Source organism: Dendropsophus ebraccatus, chromosome 1 (assembly GCF_027789765.1).
Source record: "Dendropsophus ebraccatus isolate aDenEbr1 chromosome 1, aDenEbr1.pat, whole genome shotgun sequence".
Taxonomy (NCBI): Eukaryota; Metazoa; Chordata; class Amphibia; order Anura; family Hylidae; genus Dendropsophus; species Dendropsophus ebraccatus.
In genome coordinates, this window is record NC_091454.1 from 165,275,267 (window position 1) to 165,297,866 (window position 22,600).

The window sequence follows — 22,600 nt, forward strand, 5'->3', positions numbered from 1 at the left end:
TTAGAGGTGATGGCATGAGAATATAAGAAAAGCATGTCTTCTAAGATAACTTGGAGAGGACAGGTTTGGTGACTCCCAGGTCAATGTCAGTCTTTCGAAATGTAGCCATGGGTATCCAGTGAAGGAACTGGCAGAAAGGTGACAGAGAAATGAGGAGGGAGGTATACGCAGGAACTGCGAATAGATTAGATACAAAAGTCTTAGAAGAGGGCATAAAGAAGGACACTGTATTAGTCCGGAAGGTGTATAATGGAAACATTTTGAGGTCGAGGCAGCAGGAGGTGTTAAGAGTTTGGATGTATGGTCTGAAGAACAAGGCACAATCTAAGGTTCTCCCAAGGTAGTTTGTGAGACGTATGGAGTATGGAGCCATTAGTTATTATTGAATGTTGGGAGATTGAGCGTAATGGCAGAAAGAGATGAATGTAGCTTTTAAAGCTGTATGAACATTGACATAACTCACTGACAGAAATTCTATGCTGACATATGTGTAAATAAATATCATAATATGAACATTAACACTCTTGCACAAAATGTTTTCCAGACCAGGTATGTTTCACCTAAAGATAGCGTGGTGCAGTTTTTCTTCTACCAGCCCATTAGTCACCAGTGGAGACAGACAGACTTCTTTCCATGCACCGTAACCTGCGGAGGAGGTGAGTAACTCAGGAACTTTTTTTTCTTCTTTACTTCATTTGCAGCACAGAAATGATGCAATATTTTAAGAAAATATATTTCCATTTAAATAAGTTCCATCTCCACCCAAAAATAAGTATTAAAACCATGGAAATATTTTATGATCCAAGAATGGTGTGAAGAATAATTTAGTCAGTGTACAGTGACTCCTTTCAGATCACAATTTTCACTGTGTAATATTCTGGGGGGTAACTTCATCAAGAAGGATTCATGAGCGAAGATTGTGCTGGAACTCCTTCTGACGTCAGGAGCATTTATAAAGCCAGCTTAGAGCAAAGCACAGAAGCTGCTTGGAGTAATTAGGTGCTGTGTTATAGACATGACGGAGCAACAGACGGCCACATGAATAGAACCATAAATGTCTTTGTAATGTTTATATAGACATTCCACAGCCTTGTACTTATTCATAGATATATTCCATTATTGTATTCTACTGTAGTTCTCTTATTTCACTAAAAAAACATAAAGATATGCTCAGGGCAATCACCAAGGTTTTCTTGCCCCCCCCCCCCCCCCCCCCAAACCTAAATGGGATGGGCGGGGGAGATACACGTTATTTTTTTTTTTTTTGTAGGCTTTCTGTTGGATGCCTGTTTCTTATTAGCTATGTTTAAGGAATAGAAAAATACTTTTATTTAATACTTTGATGTTTTTTATTTTATCAATGTGCACCTGGAAAGGTGTAAACTATGGCTGAAATCTACACCTTCTCTGGAGTGCATGCGCTTCTTTGTAAATTCAGCTGACTGCATGGGGGCAGGGCTTTATTTAATTTGCATAATGCAGCAAATTAGCCAAAAGTAGTAACCAATATTAGTAGTGTAGCAAGAGAATGAAGCCATAAGACATACTCACTGTGGGGGAGAGGTTGTGTTAACAAACCAATCCCCCTTTCCGGATTCTCCAAATTATTAGCAGTTGCGATGAAGTAACATCAGGTGAACCCACTGAAACGCGTCGTCATGTTTCTAAGTTTGTGCAATAAAATCTTTATAAGAGGAACGGCAGCTCCCTGATGTTACTTCATCACAACTGCTGGAGTGTCCGGAAAGGGGGATTGGTTTGTTAACACAACTTCTTCCCCATAGTGAAGTAAGTCTTATGGCTTCATTCTTTTGCTACACTACTGATATTGGTTACTCTACTCCCTGAGCGATGACATGGGGGGAGGGGGGGGCTAGGTTAACCAGCCCTTTACCCACTAACACTGGGTGAGTTAACTATATAATATTCTTTACTATATTGGACGAGCGCTATCCCGTATTCTTGTTTTTTATCCTGCATTGAGAACACCATAAAAATTATGCCTGGGAAACAAAACAGATTGTGAAATTGCATTTCCCCCCCCCCCGTCCTCTTGGATTATTGTCTTTATAGGAGATGTCCTGAGATGTGTGTACCCAGTAGAGGTGAGCTGGACAACCTTAAAATGCTTCTCATTTGACATTATGTTTAGTAAGAAAATATATTTATATAGAAACCAAAAGGGACCAAAAACACATATACATGAGCGTTCAAAGCAAAACTTCTATTAAACAGATTAAAGTGGAACTCTTTTTGTAACCAGTCAAATAATCAGTCTTTACAATACAGACCTATTCTTTCTAGTCTGAGGCTGAATTCCACTGTAGAGAAATCCTGTCTGCCGAATACAGGAAACACATGGTCATGTCATTATAACAGTGTGCATGACAGCCGAGGCAGACTACACTCAGCCTGTTGGGTTCAGCTTCAGTCGCACAGCACCCTGGGATTTGTAGTTTTAGTTGTGATCCAAAAACTGGTAAATGAATTTGAATATACTTTATTTGGAAATGCTTTTAAGTCGCTAAACATGTAGATGGCTATCCTGGTTTATATTTTAGCATTGCCAGTAACCGGGAAAACACATGAAGTTTAAAAGCAGATCTGTGTATTAAAATCTAATATAATATTTTACAGCATTGGATTGTTATTTGGAAAAGGGAAAATAATACTCTGAAGAGCGATCTTTCAGGAAGGGCTATTTTTACTTTTTAAATGAGGTATTTTACAGCTGGACGTGCTAGATTACAATAGTGAGTGGTAGTTTTGCAGAGACGTCTGCTGCAGAAGTGGATTGTGAGTGTCCTCTCCTTTTGTTGAGAACTATTGTTTTATATTTTCTATTTAAGTACTCAGAGATATTTTCTTGATTTACTTTGGCAGAGAACAGGAATATAAAGATTGGCAAATACAGAGATATTAACTAACCTACAGTTAACTATTAAACCGATACTTTGTTCCAAATTCCATGAATAAAAACCACATAATGGGGTGCAATCTAGCAACCTGTTTTGACCTAGACTGGAGTAGTGTTGTGACAAAGACCAGATAGGTTAAAACACATTGTTACTTGCGCCCTCTCATAACTGTCTGATTTAAAGGGAACAATGAACACTAAGGCTGATGGCATAAGTATGGCTAAGCGTCAGGACTGTAGGTGGAATATGGTTGAGAAGAGATGGGAAGAAGGACCTTGCCTACTTGCCTCAACAGCCCTAAGTGACTGCCGACAAGCACAGTGACGGCCCCTTGTAAATCACAGAACAGGGACAAGACAGATGAACACAAAGGATAGTCGTACAGGCCAGGTCACACTAAATGGACAATGCAGCACAAAATCAGGATACAATAGAATAGTCAGGGAAACAAAATCCAGGGTAAGGAAAGCCAGATGTAATGATAAAGGGAATAAAACAACAGGAACGCTTGGCACATTGAAACCAAATCTAATAGCCAACATGTAGTACAGGGGTGTGAGACATGTTATAGGAGGTCATGGATCCGGTCCAGGATGTGATTGGACCAGACACACGCACAGAAACAGACACAGCAAGGTGTGAGTGGAAAGCACGGATGTCAATCACCTAAGCAAAACAAAGGTTAACGGTTCAGTGGCCAGAGGAACTAGCAGGGAAGAGAGTGGTAAGAATTCAAATGACCAAGAGGAGTGGAACTGTGTTTAGACAGTGTTCAGAGAAGTGAAAATAAAACATAGACTACAATACAAAATCATGACTAAGAGCACGGGTTTGGCCTATACCACAAAACAAGGACAATGCCAAGGTCTGGACAGGCATGGGCATAACAGCCCCCCCCCCTTTATGAGAATTCACCAAACCGGGTTTTGAAGGGTACTGAAGATGGAACTGTTTGACAAGGTATGGCGATTGGATGTCTTTTTCAGAGACCCATATGCGGGCCATAACCCTTCCAGTGGATAAGATAAGTTATCATCAGAGCAGAAGAAGTAGAACTGTGTTCAGACAGTAACCAGAGAAGTGGAAATAAAACATAGAATACAAATATAAAATCATGATTTAGGCTATGTTCAATCACTGAAATTGATACTAGTCTAGTTCATACCAAAACGGAATCACAGAATAAAACTAAAATGTAACTTTTATTTGAAAAAATCTAAAAACCTAATCTAGGATAATACACACAAACATATAGACAATTACCAAAATAATCGTCAGCTAGTTGACTGACAATGAAAAAACCAAATTGCCGGTTACAAGAGGTCCACACACCAGATCGCTTATAAGGTCTACACTCGGGAGACCCTGATATGTGTGTATCCTGGTCCGTGTGTGGCCAAAAGGAGGGAAGGGATGAACAGCAGGGTGTTTGGTAGAGATTAGTGGGACCTATAAATGCCCTGCAGATCCGTTCCCTCACTCTCCCTGCCCTAGGCAGAGTGATCGCACTGATAAGTGCGGCCCCGCGCAGGAACCTATCCTTAGCTCCTATTTATACCCTGCGGTAAAGAGGGGGAGCTAACTGTCTCACTCAATAATAGCCCTACCTAGCTGTTTGTACTAGTGTAGTCCTAAACTAGATAAATACACAGTTAGGAAGGTGGTATATACAAACAGTGATATAGAGAGCCACAAAAATGGGGTACGCAGAAAGGGAAAAAACTCAAAAATTGAAAGCCCATACCCCCCAAGATGTATGGGATCGGCCCAGGGTTATGGATATCAGACCCTGCGCCTATATGCCAGATGGTGTATGTAGTGATGTATTGGACTGTGTGTCCATTGACACAATGGCACAGGTTTAAATACAATTATCCCTTAAGCTAGTTACTATAACAGTAGTTGTATATGGAACTGTTTTAAAAGATGAGGGAAACAATAACCAAGTGCTAATACATAGATAGTACTTATAGTAACTATGTGTGCTGCGGTCGGTAAGTTATATTCAAGTACCAGATGTCAACGATATCCAAACAACCGCAGCACAACCCAAAGCGTTACACCACACTTGTTTAAACCAAGCAATTAGGGGTTAATGCACTCAGCTCAACCTCGTCACAATGCGGCCCATGTGATGTTATTATGACCATTCACTACACGGGGGTATGTAATACAACCATTCCTGCATACTCGGCACTCGTCCGATATGGACACTTAGATGCGTGCCAATATACAAGCAAAAACAAACACCTCAGCAATTTAGGTTAAAGAAAAAAACAAATTGTTTAAAAGAGGGGCAGATATATCAAAGATGTATACTCATCTGTCCCCCCACATAGGTGGTCTCAACGCGTTTCATTTCCCTAATTCGTCAGGAGACCTGATGTAGGAAAGATAGCTGCCGTCTAAGAATCTTCATAGACGCTGCTCCACTCTGATAAGTGCGGCTGGTATCGCCATGATGTCCATGGACATCATGGCGATACCAGCCGCACTTATCAGAGTGGAGCAGCGTCTATGAAGATTCTTAGACGGCAGCTATCTTTCCTACATCAGGTCTCCTGACGAATTAGGGAAATGAAACGCGTTGAGACCACCTATGTGGGGGGACAGATGAGTATACATCTTTGATATATCTGCCCCTCTTTTAAACAATTTGTTTTTTTCTTTAACCTAAATTGCTGAGGTGTTTGTTTTTGCTTGTATATTGGCACGCATCTAAGTGTCCATATCGGACGAGTGCCGAGTATGCAGGAATGGTTGTATTACATACCCCCGTGTAGTGAATGGTCATAATAACATCACATGGGCCGCATTGTGACGAGGTTGAGCTGAGTGCATTAACCCCTAATTGCTTGGTTTAAACAAGTGTGGTGTAACGCTTTGGGTTGTGCTGCGGTTGTTTGGATATCGTTGACATCTGGTACTTGAATATAACTTACCGACCGCAGCACACATAGTTACTATAAGTACTATCTATGTATTAGCACTTGGTTATTGTTTCCCTCATCTTTTAAAACAGTTCCATATACAACTACTGTTATAGTAACTAGCTTAAGGGATAATTGTATTTAAACCTGTGCCATTGTGTCAATGGACACACAGTCCAATACATCACTACATACACCATCTGGCATATAGGCGCAGGGTCTGATATCCATAACCCTGGGCCGATCCCATACATCTTGGGGGGTATGGGCTTTCAATTTTTGAGTTTTTTCCCTTTCTGCGTACCCCATTTTTGTGGCTCTCTATATCACTGTTTGTATATACCACCTTCCTAACTGTGTATTTATCTAGTTTAGGACTACACTAGTACAAACAGCTAGGTAGGGCTATTATTGAGTGAGACAGTTAGCTCCCCCTCTTTACCGCAGGGTATAAATAGGAGCTAAGGATAGGTTCCTGCGCGGGGCCGCACTTATCAGTGCGATCACTCTGCCTAGGGCAGGGAGAGTGAGGGAACGGATCTGCAGGGCATTTATAGGTCCCACTAATCTCTACCAAACACCCTGCTGTTCATCCCTTCCCTCCTTTTGGCCACACACGGACCAGGATACACACATATCAGGGTCTCCCGAGTGTAGACCTTATAAGCGATCTGGTGTGTGGACCTCTTGTAACCGGCAATTTGGTTTTTTCATTGTCAGTCAACTAGCTGACGATTATTTTGGTAATTGTCTATATGTTTGTGTGTATTATCCTAGATTAGGTTTTTAGATTTTTTCAAATAAAAGTTACATTTTAGTTTTATTCTGTGATTCCGTTTAGGCTATGTTCACACAACGTATATTTTCTTAAAGGTACTGCCGTTGTTATAATCGGCAACAACGGCCGTACTTTTTACGAAAATATACGTTGCCTTGTCTTCTATGTAATCCGAGCCGGAGCGTATACACATAGTATACGCTCCAGACGGGATCCCTAGCGGCGCCATAGAAAACTGGCATGTCAGTTTTCTGCAGCCGCTATTCAGTGAGTAGTGGCCGCAGAAAACCTTGTCAGTGCACTATGGGATTATCTTTTCAGATCTCTTACACTGTGTGAACATAGCCTAAGAGCGCAGTCTCGGCCATATACCATGAGTCGAGGACTGTGCCAAGGTCCAAACAGGCATGGACATAACATACAATATTTAGCATTCAATACATTTAATTACACTTAGTTTGGGACAGTAAAACATTTTCTGTTCTCTTTGCTGCCATTGGACCATAGGTAAACCTTAAAGATACCATGACCAACCAGGCTTCATGGGTTTTTGGCCATTTGGATAAGAAGGCAATATGCTTGTTTGAACTAGATAAGGGCCCACTCTGACTGCCCAAGAGACCATAGTTACTTAGAATAAGTTTAAAAAATTAAAGAATATGTGATTTACTTTAGTGAATATGTAATTTGCAGTGTGAATTTGGCTATTAGCATCTCTATGGTGTCATCAAATGCATTTAGTTAATCATGGTAAAAACAAGTGATGAACTCACGTCCTGTATTGTGTTTGCAGGATATCAGCTTAATTCAGCAGAATGTATCGACATCAGATTTAATCGAACTGTCCCAGATCATTATTGTCATTACTACCCTGAAAATAAGAAGCCTAAACCTAAACTAAAGGAATGTAACATGGATCCCTGTCCATCCAGGTTAGTAAATCGATTCATATTCATGCACAACATGTACAACATTTTTCTAAAATTGTCTGGAGTAAACCAGGCTAAAAGAAATCAGGTCTGTGATGTGGTTGAGTAGATGTAATCTGTGCTACCTGGAGGTATGCTGCCTGTCACTGTGCGGGATTCTGAAAACCTGGAGAGGAAGTAGAGTCTGACACAAAAACAGTGGAGGAAATACTCCAGAATATTTCCACTTCCTGATTTTTTTCTTTAATTCCACACTCAACGCACCTGAGCCATTACTTCTGACACATGTGGTCAGACTGAGAAAGTGCAAGGCGTAAATAGTTCTTACATGGAGGTTGTGAAGAAGGACCACCCCTGTCTGAACATTGTTGTCTGCTGGGAAACACGCATGGCTGCTTAGTCAAACCATATTATAATCCCATTCATTAGAATTTTTGCAGAATTTTAGGTAATCAGATGTCCAGACTGACTGCTGTTTCCTCTCAAGACGGAGGCCACTAAATCCCATGTCAATGCAGCTCTAACAGAACAGAACTTCAAGCCCCATCAATCTTTTGCAGCCATGGCTAAGTGTTCCCTCTGTCGTGTGTCAGATCCTCCACCCATTTTGTGACTTTACTGAATCCATAATTTCCTGTCAGTACACAGAGGGAAGTGTGCATCAGATGGGAGAGGCAGAGAAAACAGAAACTGTAGATGAAGAAAAGCCATGATGAAAGAGGGTTTGCTTAGTTTTTTTGACTTTTAACTTTATTTTAAGCCTTCATCCAATTTACTAATCTTTAGAAGAAATATGGCTTTGAGTCTCATGATAAATTGCACAGTACAGGAACTGAATGGCAATATGGTTGAAGACGTGAGCTTCTTATACATCCTGAGATTTCCTAAATGTTGATTGAGAGCAAAATCTCAACAACTATAATCGAGTGCCATACATATATCCTGATAGTGTATCTGTTCATTCATTCCTATGATGATAGTGTGGCTACTGTGTATGGCCACAGAGGTGGTTATACAACAGTATATAACATATAACAGTAATTGCTGTTCAAAGCTGTGTTTATTATTTTAAACATGGAAACATAGTTATCAAAACCAAGTCAGTTAGCGGTATGTGGCTTCAATAACTAGACCCTGGGACATAGACGTTAGTAGAGTTGTGCCAAAGGGACCCAAGAGGGTGTGAAAGTCTCAAAACTCCAGTCAGGAGAGTCAATGCACCGCAAGTAAATTATACAAGTAAATTATCCTGAAATCCTCCAAATGCTCAAGGTAGGGATCAGGATCCATAGTAACTAACATCATGGCTGCAATATCAGGTTACACCCTAGAGTGTGTCTACTGTTTCCAGAAAGTGAGAACAAGAAATCAAACAATAAACTAAAATAGAGTGTCTATTCCTTGTGTAATGGTGTCCATTTTTATGTAAACTATATGTTCTTAGGAGTTTATTAATGGGGGTAGAGTATTCCTTTCTTCCTTTATCTTATCTTCTGGTAGCTTATCTTGTTCTGAGCTGCCCTCCTGGAGGATTGGGCTCCCTCTGGTGGCAGGCATGCGCTTGTCTGCCTGTATTTATAAGCACAGGCTCTGGAGTCTTCTGGCATGTTCTCCTCACCTCTTTGCTCAGTTTGTTGTCCTTGTCATTCAGCAACCAGTCAACCTTTTTTTTCTGAGTTGCATCCACCCAGTTCATCTTCAGTAGGTGTGCAAGGTTTTCTAAAAGCAAAGGGTGGCTGGAGATATCATATACAGGGCTTTACAGCTGTCCCCCAATGGGGGATATTGGGAAGAAGAGGGATCAACCATTGTGAAATCCATTGTTACTTCCAAAGCATTTGGCTGGCACCTTCCTCAAGTGTCTACTTAAGAAAGGGATGGCAGATTTTCACATCCACTTTGGCTGTTTTGATTGTTAACCCTTTACTGTCACCTGATAATCAAACTTTGATGGTATATTTACTGTAAAAGTGCCATAGATTTAATTTTACATCTCATGCTATTACTGCAAGATTGTAAGAACACTATACAGCTTTTCATTAACAATTGAACATCCATGTGCTTTGTTGTGGCACAAAGTGAAATAGTGATGAGTTTACTTTGTGTTTATTTGTACTTATATTCCAGTGCTTTATGGGTTGTTCTGGTTTATAAGGAATTGTAATGATAGTGTGTGTCTGTATGTTGGAGAATGTAGATTGTGAGCTCTGCTAGGAACAGGGATGATGTAAGTGAATACTGTATGTGTAGCAATGTGGAATATTCATTGGTGCTAGATAATCAATACATTAAAAACAGCAAAATCAACTTAAACAATCCCCCTGCTATTACAACCCACTCTGTTTGTGTCCATTCCCAGTTCTGGCTATTTCTTGCACTGCTGAAATTTTGTATGCCCTAATGGTGTTCAGAATATACCTAGAATGATTCATTAATACATTTCTAATATGTAAAAAAAAAAAAAGTTGAAACTGTTATACCCACAAAATAATACAGCACAGCCAGCAGCAAGTCAAAAAATACAGCGATCGTATTGGCAGAGGTTTAATTTTGTGGCGCCAGCTCTGATTCCAGGAGAGACTTGAAAATGCTGACAGCTTGACTCCGTGTTAAACTGTAGGCAAAAATCATAAGAAACAAAAATACAATATCTTTCTGTAGACATCAAAAGCAACATTGTCCCAGGATGTGATAAGATCAAAGAAAAATGCTTCCCACACAAGGCTTATATAAAATCATGTTGTGGGTTATAGTTTGGCTAATATTGAAAGTATATTTGAACATGGCTGTTTTCTCCTCTGCAGGGATTTTGTTGAAATCTAATAAAGATTAATAATAAGTAATTCCATTTTTGTATAGTGCCAACATATTCTGCAGTGTTGTACAGAGATATCATTGTTCACATTGGTCTCTGCTCCAGTTGGCTCTCACAGTCCCAATTGCAATTTGACCAATCAGTATGAGAGGAAACTCAAACCTAGGACCGCAGTTACTATGATAGCATTCCATGAATCTAATGTCAAATTATGAAATTATGTGTTTTTATATATATTTATTTATTTTATACAGGAACATATTTTTTACGTCACATTTTTTACGTCACACTTCTTTTTACATTTATGTTTACAGTGATGGATTCAAAGAGATAATGCCCTATGACCACTTCCAGCCCCTGCCAAGGTGCGTAGCAATAGAAATTTTACTGCCTCTCTCTGACCCAGGAACATCATCCTACACCTTTTCTTCTACATACCATCATGTGCTAATGTACAATGTAGTTCTCCTTCTTGTCAACCTAAAATATTTTTATAGGAAGAGGCATAGCATGGGTTGGCAGCACCCAGGGCATGGCAAGGTATTGTGCCCGCCAAACACACCTTTCTGTCAATGTAAGAGAGTGTGAATGCATACAGTGTATGCATCCCTGCTCACTAGACACATAAGAAGAATTTTTTTAAAGTTTAGGATTTAAAAAAATAAATTATTCCTCCACACCAGAAAAACATATTACTACTGTGGTGACTAAATAATACCACCATACTGTGACTAAATAAAACATACTATACACAGATTAACAACTCTAAAAACACAGTTATGCAAAGGAAATATAATTCTGCCACAACTACCATTACCACTATATAGTGACTGGATAATACATCTTTACTGATACTGAATAAACACCAATGTGCACAGACCATTATTACCCCATGCACTTCCCATGTAGATGGTGATTCCAGCCTTATAAAGGCTCTGCAGACAGTATAAGAGGTTACACCGCAGTTACATCCAGTGACTCACAGGGGGCATCTTCTAGGAACATTCTCTTTCCTGTTCTTCTTTATCTGGCTCAGCACACCATAAAGATTTCTTTCAATCATAATGAATAAGAATTAAATAGAAATAAAACTTAGAGAACCCTATATGAGCACAATGGAGCTCCAACCCTGCATCTTTGTTTGCCACAGTTTCATGAAAATCTTGAAAAAATTTGGTAAAATTTCACTGTGTGAACACAGACTCAGCTTGCTCAGCATATATGTATAAAATACTTTCCATATGTAGTTTAGTCACCTAATCCTATATTTTACCAGTATACACTGTCAATTTACATTCTATGACTGTGTATTGTAGGTGGGAACATAATCCTTGGACAGCGTGCTCAGTTTCCTGTGGAGGGGGCATTCAGAGACGTAGCATTGTATGTGTAGAGGAAACAATGCATGGAGAGATTCTTCAGGTAGAGGAATGGAAGTGCATGTATGCCCCCAAGCCAGCTGTAATGCAGACCTGCAACCTCTTTGATTGTCCTAAGTGGATGGCTATGGAATGGTCACAGGTAAAATGTACTGACACTTTGTCATTGTAATTCAATGTAACAAATTAAATGAAACAAACGTATGCCAAAAAATATTAATCTTACCTCAATAATACCAAATATATAAACATATGTTGATTCATCCCTGATGAAACTAAAAACAAAGAGTGCAACTTTTATTGCCATATGTACAGTGTTGTTGTGGCACATTATATATGTAAATTAGAAGAGTCATGTGGGCGGTCCTGGCTCCTGAGCAGTCATAAAGCCTTGACTTGATTAAAGTTCTGGCATCAAGCACATGCATTTATTTAAAGTGCTTGTGTCTATTGTTAATGTACTGGATGTCACCAAATCTGGTTTGTAATGGAGTTTTAAGGACATCAGTAAAGCCAAGATTGCTTGACTGCTAAGGAGACTGGGACCGCCCACGTGACTTTTTTCATGTAATTTACATACAGTGAGGGAGATTTATCAAACTAGTTTAAAGTAGAATTGCCCCTAACAACCAATCAGATTCCATCTTTCATTTTCCAGAGAATATGTAAAGATTGAAAAGATTGAATCTGATTGGTTGCTAGGGGCAACTGAGCCAGTTCTACTTTAAACCAGTTTGATAACTCTCACCCATTGTGCAGGGCATTAGAAGTCATTTTTATGCGTAGTACTAATACAGACACTTTTTATAAGAACATTTTTAGAAAAGTTTAGAAAGCTATGCCAAGTATGAAGTCACTGTAGTGGTTTAGTGGCCATAAATCTGGTGACAGGTTCCTTTTTAGAAACCATTTTCACCACATTCATATTCACATTTATGCATAGAAAATCACAAAATATACAGTAGATACATAGTCAGTATTGACCATGGTTAATTTTTCTTCATTTAGTGCACAGTAACATGTGGAAGAGGCTTGCGCTATAGGGTAGTATTATGTAATGATCACCGTGGACAACACACTGGAGGCTGCAACCCTCAGCTGAAGCCACATATAAAGGAGGAATGCATTGTACCAGTGCCATGCTATAAGCCCAGAGGTAATACAGCAGTTTCATTCCCATTAAATAAGCTCATAATTTCTCTGAGTTTGGTTTATAGGTGACTTGTCTGCTATGCATTGAAGTGCCGCATTCTGTTTGTCTGCTAGAAAAGTTCCCTGTGGAAGCCAAGCATCCGTGGTTAAAACAAGCACAGGAACTAGAGGAGACTAGAACAGCATCAGATCAGCCAACGTAAGTAGAATTTCTGTTTATCCCGGTAATCTCAGCAGGATTAGAACATTCTGTAGAAACTTTGCTTTTCTTCAGAAAATAACAATGTACAATGTGTTAGCCTCTCTGTATGCTTTACTGAACTGCAGCCGAATTGGTGATAGAAATAGGAATTGTAAGAATTTAGGGTACGGAAGATATTACGTTTTTAGTAATAATTTAGAGGTATTGTAATCTAGTTTAAAAGAGTTAAAGGGAGTCTCGAAGATTTGTTTTAATTGTCAAACTACAATACTATGTAGTGGTTGAAACCAATTTAACCCTCACAGCTTTATCAATTTCAAAACTTAGCTCCCCCTATCAGGTGTTTGGAAGCAGCCCATCATCACTTAAAAAAAAAAAAAAAAAAACTCATGCATGCACTAGAAAAAGTGATGTCATTCATTATACTAGACCATCTTCTTCCATTGCTACATGTTCCACTACTGACAATTAGTTTCCCTGACCGTCCTAAAGCTCTGTAGCCCCATAGACAGCAAGCTGTGGAATATTTTGTGTCCTGACACTATTCTTTTATAGCAAGCAGTACTATTTTCAATGAGTTGTGCCACAATTTCCTTCTCATTGGCATCATTGAGCCTTGGGCGCCTCCATAGCTGGTTCACTGGTTGCTGATCCTTGGAGTCATTTTGGTAGGTACTAACCACTGACTTGACATTTTGGAGATGCTCTGACAGAGATAAATTCAGATCCTCACTTTTGTCCATTTTTCCTGCTACCAAACACTTCAAGTTCACTTGCCAAATACATCCCACCCCTTGACAGATGCCATTGTTATAGCCAATGTTATGCACCAGTCTTAGGGGCCACACTGAATTTTTGTCCATTTAATGCAAATGTTTAAAGAGGGAGAAAAGCTGTAAAACCAGATGGTAAAAATAGATGTAGCTGTATGCCATCCTGCAGTATCGGTTCTCCATTGACTTACATTATACAAAAAAAAAATGATTATTTTTTTTATGTACACAAAGACGTGGTTGACCACATTTTTCTGTACGTCAAAATTAAACTTACTAAAACGGATACAGATTCAAAAATGTAGTGTGACCCTAATGGTGCGTTTACACAGAGATTTATCTGACAGATTTTTTAAGCCAAAGCCAGGAATGGATTTGAGAAGAGGAGAAATCTCAGTCTTTCCTTTATGACCTGTTCCCTGTTTATAGTCTGTTCCTGGCTTTGGCTTCAAAGATCTGTCAGATAAATCTGTCTGTGTAAATGCACCATAAGGGTCCATTTACACAGAAAGATTATCTGACAGATTATCTGACAAATATTTGAAGCCAAAGCCAGGAATGGATTTGAAAAGAGTAGAAATCTCAGGCTTTCCTTTCTGACCTGATCTCTGTTTATAGTCTGTTTCTGGCTTTGGCTTCAAATCTTTGGCAGATAATCTTTCTGTGTAAATGGACCCTTACTTACTGTAACTAACAACTGATTTTGGCAGTGACATATTTTTAACTCCTGGCAATGATGCATTACTATAGAACTATATGGTAAAGGCCCTATTCCACTAAACATTTATTGGCCGTATTTGGCCGACATCGGCCTTTACAGACAATAATCATCCCGTGGAATAGGAGGCAACGATCAGCCGACATTGTTCATGTTGGCTGATCGTTGAAGTCGTTTGTCTTTCAACATGTTGAAAGACAAATGACTTATATAGCAGCAATCTGCTGCCGTCACTCCGTGGAATATCAGCGATCACCCGGGCAGCCCCCCGCAGCTCCCACCGGCCCTCCCCGGACTCACCCGCTCGCTGCTGACAGTGCTCCTTTGCTCCTTATTGTCAGCCCGTGGAATAGGGCCTTAAGTGTTGTACTATAGTCATGCAGTAGTCAAGCTACTTTTGTTGCGTCAAGGTGGCAAAGTTGCATGATCTTGCTCAAACTTTTGTGACCCTGACCAGTTAATGTTCTTCATTTTGCAATTAAGATTACTAGATTAGACTTGGCCTGGTGCCACTAGGAAGCTGTCTTCAAACAACACTCACATTGAAGAGTTGCAGTTTTTGGATGTCTGCTCTCTAAAAGCCCGTTGTTAAAGGGGTTGACCATTGCTATAGTATTTTTCTTTGTTATACGGATCCACTTCAAATAAATTAATCGGAGAAAAATCTGGCCGCATGTGTTCCATCTCCCTGCAATATCACAAAAGGGAATGATGGTACCCAATGAAATCAGCATGGCATTCATGTAATACTTCAGCATGACCGGCCCTCCAGAGAGAAATACTCTTGTGGCTACTCCCTTCTATGATAGATCCCCACCAAGGGACCCCTGGTTTACAAACTTCATCAATTCCATTAATGAATTGTCTCCAAACTCCATTGATTCTATTAACTCTTTTAATGAGTTGGCTCTATAGTCCTTGTGTGCGGAATATGCACTTTATACAATCTTATTGCTGTATTAATTGTGTACCTAATATCTATACACATTCGCAGGATGCAGTTTTATCTGTCATTCACTTAAATTATGTTTGACTGGCCGGGCGATGACCCTTCATTGTTCACAACTACTACTATACCAAAAGTTTAAAACTTGCAGATAGAGGTCTTTATTACAGACTTTTATTTGGACATAGCCATCTATGAGTCAACACAGCTGTGTTGACTAGCAAGGAGGGGACAGGGGATGAAAATAGAGGTCAAGGTAAGAACAGAGAAAATATGGCTGCCTTTTAAGAATAGGCCACGCTACATATATATGTGGATAATACATATAAACTAAAGTAGGAACATTTTTACACAAGTCATGGAAAGTGCCTTTGATTAACGTTTGTAAATTAGCTAGTTCCCTTTATATCTGATGCATGCTTTGTCTGTGTTCATGCAATAAATCTGTTGCTATCTATCTATTAATTTTGGTATATAGATCACCACAGCACTCCAAAATACGTGCAAAAAAGTGGTTTATTTAATCCAACAGCCGCAACATTTCGATCTCGCAATGAGATCTTTCTCATAGTGAAATCGAAACGTGATGGCTTTTGGGACAATTTTTTTTTTTATCCAAAGGTAAAAAAGTATTAAAATACAAATGTGAATATGGGAAGTAATGCAGTTCTATACACTCATTTGAATGGGCACAGTCCAGTACTTTAATTTCACTGTGGTGGCATTGAGAGGTTTCGGGGTTTAAGATGGGGACATTTTATTTTCCAAGGACTCTTCTTACTAGCAAGAATTTTAAAAGAATCCCTTTAATATCTTCTTTCTGCGTATATATATAACCTTCTGCCAGTCTTAGGCTCTGTTGTACCCTTATGTCAGAGGTATATGTCAGGAATATTTGCTGATGTGTACTTACAATGGAAGGGTCCAGTATATGCAGATGTATAGCCACCCACTGGCATATTAGCCTATTGATTTGTTAAAAAAAAAGTGGTTTACTGTAAAGAAAGGAATAGACTGCTATGCATTAAAAAAAGTTATGCCATCATACCCACTGTGATGGACCTAGAAAGGACACTTTTTTAACCTCCATTGTCAAGCTGAATGTGTTTACTTAACTGGAGAAGAACAGAGCTGTGGTCTTAGAACAAGAATGCTGTGTAGCTGCCGAAGCGCTGGAGAACTGTATCTCTCAGACATTGGAGGGAATTTCACTGCTGTGCCTCAGCATCTGCTGTAATTTCAGCACATCGATACAGTACATTACATCTGTCTAGAGTGGGTCTTGTTGTGTGACTAAGAGCAGCATAGGAATAACTACGGCTCTACTCCAAAGCACAGACGTAAGCTTTGCCAAACCAGCCTCGTGCTAGATAAATAGCTTGGCCTTTGCGGTCTACCACGGCTAGTGTCCTACATTTATATAACTGTACAACATTCAAGGAGCTTTTTTTTCAACTGGCAGAATATAATATGAGTTGCTGGAAGAGCGGAGCCAAGAAAAATGTGATCCTGACCTTTTTTGTTTTTAGTTGTGGAATGTGATGACAGTTGAAACCCATCATGATTTTAATGCTGCCCCCCGGGCCCTCTATGTTGCACATAACTTCAAAAACGTTGTGTATTATTTTTTAAGGATGTGAAATCTTGGAGAAATCTAAAATGCAAAATACTCTTGATTTCCCAGATTTTTGATTAATCCTGGTAGGTAATTTAACCGGACCGGGGATATTGCTTGGTACAGCTAGAATATTATGGCATTGAAATAAATGCATATTCTGTTATCACATTCATTTATGTATATCATACTGAGGTAAAAGCTACAACCTGTAAAACACAACTATCATAAACTACTTATGGCTAATTCACTAAATAAGTTCAAGGGAGGCCTGGATGCTTTTCTTGAAAAATATATTACATGCTATGGGCATTAGATTTCCGGTGATACGTTAATCCAGGGATTATTCTGATCCCCATTGGAGTCGGGAGGGAGTTTTCTCCCCGTGATGGGGCAATTGTCATCTGCCTCATTGGGGTTTTTGCCTTCCCCTGGATTAACACAGTAAAGTTTCCCTAGGATGAACCTGATGGACTCTTGTCTTCTTTCAACCATATTAACTATTTTGTTACTATGAGACTATTAGCTAATTAGTGTAGGAAATTTGTTACTATGAGACTATTAGCTAATTAGTGTAGGAAATATGTCACTTCCTTCTGCAAGAATTTTACACTTAATAGTGGACTGTCTTTTAAATAGTCCATTGACAGCAAATAAAGGATGGAACAGAGTAAGCCTATGTTCACACAACGTGAGAGACCGGCCGAGACTGAGCCGTTCGCTTCATTGTGTGAACTGACAGGGTTTCCTACAGCCACAATTCACTGAATTGCGGCCGCAGAAAACTGACATGTCAGTGTTTTGCGACTCTGTACGTGATCCCACAGACGATAAGGCTTTGTCCACAGTGGATTCAGTGACATGATGTAGAGTAATAAGTTGCCAGTGTAAGGCTATGTTTACACTGCGTAAAAGTACGGCCGTTGTTGCCATCAGCAACAACGGCCGTACTTTGTGTAGAGGGAAACATAGCCTATTGTTCTATGGGATCCCGGCCGAAGTGTATACACATCCTATACGCTCCAGCCGCTCCAGCTGACATGTCAGTTTTCTGCGGCCACAATTTAGTGAATTGCGGCTGTAGGAAACCCTGTTAATTCACACAATCAAGCGAGCGGCTCCGGCCACTTGCTTCATTGTGTCCTATGGGGAGTTCTGATTTGGGCGTGCGCCGATGCGCCCGCATCAGAACACTATGGCCATAAAGATCATCCGGCCGGTACTGCTGTACCAGCCAGGATGATCTGTGTAGAGACCTGTGCAGAGATCTGTTCACGTTGTGTGAACATAGCCTAATGCTGGAAAAGATAGGTCCAACATAGTGGGAGATGTAACTGCAAACTGTAACTGCAAAAAATGAGGATCCTGAAGTAAGGGAACCCTCTATTAAGAAAGGGGGCACATAAAGATGAGTTTTTCATACTGGACAACCCCTTTAATATAATGAATAGCATGTTTTCCTGTATAGAATACTAATAGCAGCAATAATACAGATCTATTGAATAAGGGCCAGTTCACGCTGAGTAAACACAGCATAATTCTGCTGCGGACCTTTCCACCGCGGAATCCCGCCGTGCTCAGTGTGCTGCTGTAAGTGAATGAGAGGGCGCACGCTCATCCGCTACCTCTCCGCTCAAAGAAGTAACATGTTACTTCTTTGAGCGGAGAGGTAGCGGATGAGCGTGCGCCCTCTCATTCACTTACAGCAGCACACTGAGCACGGCGGGATTCCGCGGTGGAAAGGTCCGCAGCAGAATTATGCTGTGTTTACTCAGCGTGAACTGGCCCTTGGTCAATAGTTCTGTATTATTGCTGCTATTAGTATTCTATACAGGAAAACATGCTATTCATTATATTAAAGGGGTTGTCCAGTATGGAAAACTCATCTTTATGTGCCCCCTTTCTTAATAGAGGGTTCCCTTACTTCAGGATCCTCATTTTTTGCAGTTACAGTTACACTGACAACTTATTGATATGAATAGTCAATATTTAATTCAGTATTTCTTCTGTAATGTCACTACAGGGAAACCAAACTCTTATTGCCAGGTTTCCCCACAGCTGAAGGCTGAGGTGCCAGCTGTGGGACAGAGACTTTGTTATCATCTTGTTGTCGAGGGAACTATGTTGAAAGACTACGATCACCCAACATTGGGCATGTCGGCTGATTGTGACCTTTCAACATGTCCTATTACACTAAATGATTATCAACTTGAATGGTCGGTAATTAGCCAAACAGTACTGATAATCATTAAGTGTAATAGGGACTTTACTGGGCCTCCCCTGAGGAAGTCCCAGTAAGGGAAGAAACACATAGGGATTCATGTACTACTACCCATTGCTCCTCTCCATATGTGATATATAAATACATGTGATATTTCTTTATACCCCTGCTCACTGGTTGTCACTTTATCAACATAAATTTTTTTCTTGCACAGTTTCTTCTCATGTTGCTCTATATAAACTTAGCACTTTCTAATATAGGTATACTGGTTTACATAGTACATAATACATTTACAAGTTGGGCAGCTTTAAATATACAGTAGCTTAATATCCATTTCTGGAAGGGTCCTTTTGCTTGGTGGGAATTTTTAAATGGTTTTAATATTGGGTTTGGGGTGTGTTTCTTTATATATATTATATTAAATAAAGTAATGTTTTGCTATAAATATATGTATATCTATATCTATATCTATATATATATATATACATCCGTCTTTTTCTTTCTTGTAAAAATTGAAAATCTTACACAATGTTCTAAGTTGCTAGCATTCTCTGTATATGGGACATAGGGTATCTGGCTGTTGTCACAGGTAATATGGCTGTCCTGTCCCTTTATTATTAGTGCCTTTAAATTATTGAAATTCAAGCCATTGTAGAACCCAACTGCTAAGCCATAAATAGGTCAACCTTATGCATCCTTACTACTTATAGGTAGAGCAGTCAGATCAGAATCAAGTAGATTTACAATATGGCTGCATATAAGGTGCCTAAAGTATAATGGTGTTATAAAGCTTTATTCATTTCTTACAGGTTTATTCCAGAAGCCTGGTCACCCTGCAGTGTCACTTGTGGTCGTGGAGTGCAAGTGAGGGAAGTCAAGTGCCGTATTTTACTGACCTTTACTCAGACTGAATTAGAATTGCCTGAGGAAGAATGTGAAGAGGAGAAACCTGTTGTAGAAAGAGCATGTTATCTCCCGCCATGTCATGGAGACGCCGTGGACCAAACTGTAGAGCTTCCAGTACAAGAAGAGGATTCAGCAGACATGTATGACTGGGAGTATATTGGGTACACAGCCTGCTCCAGCAGTTGTTCAGGAGGTAGAGTGATTTCTGCAAAATCATATGTATTAATTTTCTACCTTATTATTACGTCATTTTCATTGCCCCAAGTTAAATATGGACCATAAATCAAGTGTCTGTTCTGTGAATAAAAAGTTCAAACTAGTCAGCTTTACATGTTCTTCTCTTCATATATAGAGTTACAGTAACTTACAGATAACTCTGATCCCAGCCAATTAATCCCTTGAATGCCACAGTCAACAGCAACTGCAACATCTAAAAAGTTAGACAAAAGGAATGCCATGGCCATCAGCGCCCTAACAGCAGGTGCTGAAGGATTGTCAAGGCAGCCAAGGGCCTGATGCCATCTTTATACAGCACACCTATTTCTGCCAGAAGCAGGGCCCAACTGTGTGCATATTAGGAGGTAGGCAGTCCTAACATTAATACTATAGGGACTGAGAAAGGTGAAGATCAGTTTACTGCTAGGTTTGTTGTTAGAAAGATGTTTTAAAAATGTAAATATACAAATCCTTGGTATCACCACAACCATTAGAACCATATTATGTATTTTGCATAGATAGTGTGAACCTAGCCTAAGAAGTTAATCATTTAGTTTTATGATCCCCCCCCAAATGGTGCCCCCCCCCCCAAAACAAAAAAAATGACAACTCTTCCAGAAAATTCTTCGAACTCTTCTTAAATAAATGCCCTTACCCTAGAGGCCCCACAAAAAATATTTGGGGTACAAAGATTGAAGTGATGGCACTTCTTTAAAGTATACCAGTGGGAAAATATGTTGAACCTGACTTTTTTTGCAGGAAGGAAGCAATGGTTGTTGGCATTATTTCCTAAATAAGTTCATTACTAGAGATGACCGAACCTGGAGCATGCTCGACTCGATCCAAACCCGAACTTTCGGCATTTGATTAGCGGTGGCTGCTGAACTTGGATAAAGCCCTAAGGCCAGGTGGAAATCATAGATATAGTCATTGGCTGTATCCATGTTTTCCAGGCAACCTTAGTGCTTAATCCAAGTTCAGCAGCCCCAGCTAATCAAATACCGAACGTTCGGGTTCGGATCGACTCTAACCTGAACCCGGTTCGCTCATCTCTATTTATTACACCATACTGCTCTCTTGGCTCTAAATTGTATTAAAAAATAAGTTTAAAAAAGTTTTTAAAAATGTTTTAAAAAATGCTGCACATTAAAGTGTCTGAATTATTAAAATATAACATGGTAGATATGATGAGCAAAAAAATAAATAAATAAAATAAATGGCAGAACTGTTTATTTTTTGGTCTTGATAAATTTCAAAAAACCTGGAATAAACAAAAATTTCAAAAAAGTCTTTTATATCCCAAGGCTATGTTCACACTCTGTATTAGACAGGCCGCAGATGATCTTTCCGGCCGCAGTGTTCTGATGCGGGCGCATCAGCGCGCACCCGCATCAGAACTCCCTATAGGACACAATGAAGCAAGCGGCCGGAGCCACTCGCTTCATTGTGGGAACTGACAGGTCTTTCTGCGTCCGGAATTCACTAAAATCCGGCTGCAGAAAACTGACATGTCAGTTATTTGCGGGTCTGCATGGGATCCTGGCCGGAGCGCATGCGGTGTGTATATGCTCCGGACAGGATCCCATAGCAGATAAGGCAATGTTCCACTCTGCATAAAGTATGGCCGTTGTTGCTGATGGCAACAACGGCCGTACTTTTACGTAGTGTAAACATAGCCCAAAACTGTAAAAACACAAAAAGTGGATGCATACCTAAGGGATATGCCAATCATATTCTTTAAGTGATTTGGCACATTTTTTAGTGTGTACTTTTTTTGCATCGCTCAAAAGCATGGGTGGCCATGCAGGTTTTTCGAACATATACCACAAGTGGAAGGCCATTATGAAGTTTGAACCTACGCTAATTTGGCAGCATTTCTGTGTCTATATTATGGCTATACATCAGGGATGGTGAACCTTTGGCCCTCCAGCTGTTGCAAAATAAACGTTTCTCATTATGCCAAGCTAAGGATTTGGCTGCCAGGGCATGATATGGATTGTAGTTTTGCAACAGCCAAAGGGCTTGAGGTTCCCTGCTCTTGACCCAACTATGACGTTAATGACTTGAGCTAATAGCATCATAAGGATCAATTATAAGGGTCT

At 39.8% G+C, this 22,600-nt stretch overlaps 1 protein-coding gene across 1 annotated transcript in view; it reads left to right on the forward strand.

Annotated features, from left to right (window-relative positions):
- The window catches only part of ADAMTSL3 (ADAMTS like 3), a 367,623-nt gene that overhangs the window by 267,660 nt on the left and 77,363 nt on the right, over positions 1-22,600 (forward strand). Inside the window, exons 10-16 of the mRNA XM_069983695.1 lie at positions 545-656; positions 7,420-7,558; positions 10,685-10,735; positions 11,687-11,891; positions 12,758-12,905; positions 13,016-13,100; positions 20,186-20,475. Coding sequence (XP_069839796.1) covers positions 545-656; positions 7,420-7,558; positions 10,685-10,735; positions 11,687-11,891; positions 12,758-12,905; positions 13,016-13,100; positions 20,186-20,475 — 1,030 coding nt within the window. The remainder of the gene's footprint in view (positions 1-544; positions 657-7,419; positions 7,559-10,684; positions 10,736-11,686; positions 11,892-12,757; positions 12,906-13,015; positions 13,101-20,185; positions 20,476-22,600) is intronic.